At 32.3% G+C, this 5,478-nt stretch overlaps 1 protein-coding gene across 2 annotated transcripts; it reads left to right on the top strand.

Annotated features, from left to right (window-relative positions):
* The first annotated feature begins 630 nt into the window (after window positions 1–630).
* LOC136981845 (intracellular coagulation inhibitor 1-like) lies at window positions 631–2,758 on the top strand. Of its 2 annotated transcripts, XM_067278231.1 has the most exons (3): window positions 631–668; window positions 758–1,004; window positions 1,352–2,758. In XM_067278231.1, exons 2-3 carry the CDS (start codon window positions 994–996, stop codon window positions 2,514–2,516), a joined length of 1,176 nt encoding a protein of 391 aa, XP_067134332.1. In that variant the 5' UTR covers window positions 631–668; window positions 758–993; the 3' UTR covers window positions 2,517–2,758. The 2 variants fall into 2 exon arrangements, with proteins under 2 accessions (XP_067134332.1, XP_067134333.1); XM_067278232.1 differs by lacking the exon at window positions 631–668 and having other exon boundaries at window positions 741–1,004.
* The last annotated feature ends 2,720 nt before the right edge of the window (window positions 2,759–5,478 follow it).

Raw genomic sequence — 5,478 nt, 5'->3', positions numbered from 1 at the left:
ATGAATATATTATCAATTTTCTTAGATGAACCGAAAATTGAAATACATATTGAAAACAAAAGGCAATGTCTAATTCGTTTGTCCATATGATATGGGAGAAGAAGAAAGAGAAGATCCTTAATACAAGAAAAAAACTAAATACTTTTTAAAATCAAACTCAACAAATAAGCAAATTTAAAATTAAATTTAAGCATTTCAAATTTATTCGGGTGCTTAATATAAATTTACTCACTTCATCTTTCTCATTAAGAAATTTTTTCCAGCATAATGAGCAAACCGTTACACGGGTACATGATTCCATAATGAGAAATGTTGCAAAATATCTATTACTATGTTTTGTTATTTTCTAGTTACAGTTAATAGCATGTTGTTCTGATAATTTAACTATAAAAATATACAAAATAAATTTTAATTCTACTTTTTTGCGCATATCTTTGCCATGCAGCATCAAGAGTACTGTTGTACTTTACCAATATGAATTGCAGTAGAAATATTGAATTTATAGTGGATTATAAAATATCAATACGTATTGCATTCGGGGAACTTCTTTGTTACAGTTTCAGGCATCTTGTAATTTATCAAAATCGATGAACGTTAGGAATGTGGATGTTCTCAACACCCGAGGCCAGAGGCGAGACCGGCGCCAAGATTTCTCACATACCTGTCAGGTGAATGCACTAAAGACATTTCTCTACCGTTAATAATTATATTTCGATATCACTATTTTAACAGTTTTGATAATTCCTACATCATTAAGCTATTTACACCAAAAATCATTTATCGTGGTTATGTCGTTACCGTAACGGGAATGATGGAAAAACTTATCAGCATGGATTATTGTTGTTCTGTTGAGAAGACGTGGTGGAATGTGAAGCCCTAGGCATTCCATAATATTCTCGAATTCATTTTCATGACGTCAATTGATGTCATTAGGAGAGAGAAGATTCGATTAAACTTGGATGGAATCATTCGGACGCTCTTCTACCTAAAATCATGAATGAGAGGTGAGTTCTTTAAAAATGTTCTACATTATAAATGCTTAAATGATAAAAACTCAGAAGATAAATTTTTAATTACTGTTTAACCGTAATTTTAATAACTGAAACATTCAATTAAATAAATAAATTTACATATTTTTATACATGAAACACCCGACATTTTCTAGATTGGCCGAATATTTTTTTAATATTTATAGGTTACTAGCTTGATATGAACTGGTTTAACTGATTTAAATTAACCCAAAAGCTATTAAACTTTTTTTCATTTATATTTTGATGACTATGCTGTGTTAATTTATGTATTTTATATAACGTTTTTCCAATTTAAAATACAAAAATATTTCTTTTTACAGATTAAAATTGATTTGTCTTCTATGGTTAGTTTCATCGCTAAAATTTTCCATTTGCAATACAAGTACCATACATAACTTAGTCTCAGCTATTAATACATTTTCGATAGATGTCTACCATAAAATAACAGACAGAGAAAACCATATTTTCTCACCGTATTGTCTAGCTACTTCTTTGAGCATGATCTGGTTGGGTACAAGAGAAAAGAGTAGAGACGAATTAGACATTGTTCTTAATTACCGAAAAGCGGGATTGAGAGACGTTGATATACTCCACAGTTTCTCTTTTATCATCTCGAAACTAAATAACGATCGCAATTTAATCACTGCAAACGGAATATTTGTTAATAGTCCTCATCAAATTATCCCTGATTATAAAAGAAATGTGCAGAACGTTTACAATGCAACAGCAGAAGAAATGGATTTTAATAATGACACAATCATAGAATCATTAAATCAATGGATAAGATCGATAACTAATTCAAGTATCGAAACAGTAATAACTAAAAAACCATCACAAGACACGTTAACGATTTTGATTAGCGCTGTATATTTTAAGGGAAACTGGATAAAACAATTCGATAAGAAGAAGAGTCGGTTAGGGACATTTTATAATCATGGAACTGATCCTAAACAAGTTTCAATGATGTCTGATAAAAGAAAAGCTCCTTATGGTTACAATATGGAGATAGACTCTTTCATACTAGAATTAGAATTTTCACAAGGCGTGAGTATGTATCTAGTTTTACCTAGGGAGAGAACGGGATTTCAACAACTAGAAGCTAATCTGACTTCACTGAGAATACGAGAAATTGTACAAAATCTGTACGAAAATGAAGTTGAAGTCACTTTACCAAAGTTTAAAATTGAGAAAGAATACGAAATGAATACGTTAATACAAAAATTAGGTGCATCTAGCCTATTTGATTCATCGACTGCAAATTTTTCAGGAATGAGTGCCACTAAAGATTTATTTTTATCATCCGTTTTGCATCGATCATCAATTGATGTTAATGAAGAAGGCACAGAAGGTACATCTTCTACTGCAGTCGTAGTCGAAACACTTTCTCTAAAGCCAACTTTTATAGTGGATCATCCATTTTTCTTTTTTATCCATCATCATCAAACAGGTTTGATTTTATTCATGGGGAAAATATCAGAATTGTAATGAGAATTAATTAAATACAAATTAATATGACTATTTAATTAATATAACTGACTAATTTAATTGGAGAACTTATCGTTAAGTTAACCTGTTAATTTTATTAACTTGTTAATATTGCATGTTGTGAATGAACATTTTAGCAAAATATATTTTTTATTGCATTGGCAGAATTGTCTTTAATAACATTTAATTCAATAATTTTCTAGTATTTTTCTAATTTAGCAAGTGTATAATAATGTTTATTTCATAATAAAAGTTATATTTTTGGAAAATTTAGTTCATTTAATCCCCACGCTCCATATACCCAATACCCTATAATTTACCAATTTTCACAGATAATAAAATTTTTTAGTGTTACATAGCATTCTATGATAGATAATCTATGTAACTTACATTAAATTAAAAAACAAATGTTGATACTTTATGAATTATTCTTTGCCTTAAGATAGTTTATGTCGTTGTGCCAATTGTATTCCAAGAGTACAGAGTAAAGGAATAAATTAGCCTTTTTCCAATACAATTAACGCGTACATGATACAATGTAATCTAATTTAAAAATTAATTATATAATTATGATTTATATAACTTTTTTACACAATTCTGTTTAGTATGCTTATAAAGCATACTAAACAGAATTATGCAATAGAAAGTAATATGCAGAGAAAGTATACATAGTTTTAAAAACTTCTAAAGTAAAATTAACAAGATGAATAAATTTTTGTTTTCTGTAAGAAAAAAAAATTATTTATTCACTTAAAAGATTCGTAAAAGAAAATTATATTTATTGCCTACATTGCAAGTTGGCGAAACTAAATAAACAATTACATAAAATGCCCTGATACACCTACATGGCACGCGTTGCCTAGTAAAGGGGTTTTGGATAATAAAACCAACACAATGGATAATCAAGCCAACTACGTGGTGAGTTTGAAATGGTGCCCACCAGTGGCCGAGTGGATAAAACAACTGAACGCTGGTAGTTGCTTGTGTGTTTACAACTCACCAACGGGCTGATACCTGGAGTTTTCCGGGTTTTCCTCACGTTAGTAACACCTAAGTAGGGGGCAGTTTTCCATAAGACTGCCCGGGAAGCATTAAAAAGGCTCGGAAAATCGCCCATATGTCGCGTTGCCGTTTACGAATAAAACCTAAATCAGTTTTAAATGAAATGACTGTGTCGTTGTCTTGCTTATACAGCTGTATTAAAATCGCTTTACTAAGCTGTGATTATTTTTAAATGTTTTTGCTTGTGAGCACTAAGATCTTTTTCCGTGTTATGGTTTCGACCAGATTCCCAATCTGAAAGCTTTAGCCTAAAGAATGGATGGCTTCATAAAAAATTCATGATGCTCCAACATGGATACTTCAGAAAAGTAAAACTCCTTATAAGCCTCAGCCGTGATCAATATTGTAAATGTTAAAAGATAAACTAGCAATAGTAAATAATTCATTTACTATTGTTAGAATTAGATTGCCGATTTAATGCGTCATGATAATTATGGTTTTATTTACAGAAAGATTTTCGTCAACAGTATAACATCTCTTTGTGATTAGAAGTATAAAAGTATATGCTGCAGATAGTATTTAATCATCGTGATCGAAGCTTGAATCCCTCCGTGAATTCTGCTACTCGATCTGGATCCTCTTGATTTTCATTAATCTTCTTCCTCTACTCATACTGCCTAATTCATTGTGGATCTGGTCCTTTTCAATGCGTGTAATTGAATAAAATTAAGACCTACCCAAGCGTCCATACATTGGGGTACTTGCGCACATGTCTCCTTTCCATCTGGGTTGCCTCCTTATCACCAAAGGGGTCCCAAATTCCATTATTAAAAAAACAGAAGAAAATCCATGACTTCTAGCTTTTTCTACAAATATAAAAGAAAGTAATGAACAATATTTGTCCATTGTCCCATGTAACTTTGCCGTATACTCACCAAAAATTAGCCTTGAAAACAAGGAATGTTCCTTGTGTTCAAAACCAAGTTAGCCCCAATTGCAACCCGTGCCATCTTGTAAGAGCGCTGATTCGACATTAAATCATAGTTTGAAGCTTCTTGCATAATATCTTTTTCTATAGCTTGTTCCCCCTTTTCTATAGTGTGCCTCTCGGGAATACTTTCTATGAAGATATGAAAATTGGCCCCTATTTAGGTGTTAGATACGTGAAGAAAAACTAGGAAAACTCCACTTGCTCAGCCTGTTGACGAGGCGCAAACCCGCGACCAACTATCGGTATTCACTGGTTTTAATGGTTTTATCGATTTGGCCACCAATGAGATCTAAACAATAAGCAGGCCCAGACCTCTTTAAACCTATGAGAGATTCTGTGCAATATAATATTAAAATGTTTATTTAAAAATATATGAATCATCAATGTGTAACACATAAAAATAATATATATACACCCAAAGACATAGAGAAAATAGAATTTCAACAAGGGTTTCCTATTCTGCGTGAAGGGTTCTTGCATATTACTATAGCAACGATTGAAGTTTCTGTCTGTAAGATTTGTCAATGTTTATGGTTTTTTTTTAAGTTTAACGTTATAGTGTTTGCTGTATATTTGTACTGAACAGCAGCGCCGCTAGCTGTTTGAGCGCTCGTGTGCAATACCGATTATGCCGCCCCTGTTTAACTACGACTACCTATGCTGAGCTTGCCAGCAATACCAATTTGCCGCTCCCTGGACGTACCGCCCGCGTGCGGTGCACGTCTTGCACGCCCGCTTACGGCGGGCCTGGTACTGAAGTGCCCTTTACAACTTTTTTAATTTCAATTTTTTACATATACAAGTATTTTCGGCTTTTGTGTGATACCTTTTAAAGGAATCGTATTGTTAATTTCTGCCTTTCACATTGTAGTAACCACCTTTTCTGGTAAGGTGATTTGTAGTTCGTTTCAGGTCGAACTTTGAATGAATAATTCATATAATAGCTAGTATTTTTTACATAAAGCATTC

This window comes from Centruroides vittatus, unplaced genomic scaffold (genome assembly GCF_030686945.1).
Source record: "Centruroides vittatus isolate TY-2023 unplaced genomic scaffold, ASM3068694v2 contig_799, whole genome shotgun sequence".
NCBI classification, from domain to species: domain Eukaryota; kingdom Metazoa; phylum Arthropoda; class Arachnida; order Scorpiones; family Buthidae; genus Centruroides; species Centruroides vittatus.
Note: the sequence above shows the minus strand (reverse complement) of the source record. Positions and strands in the feature narration are given on the sequence as shown.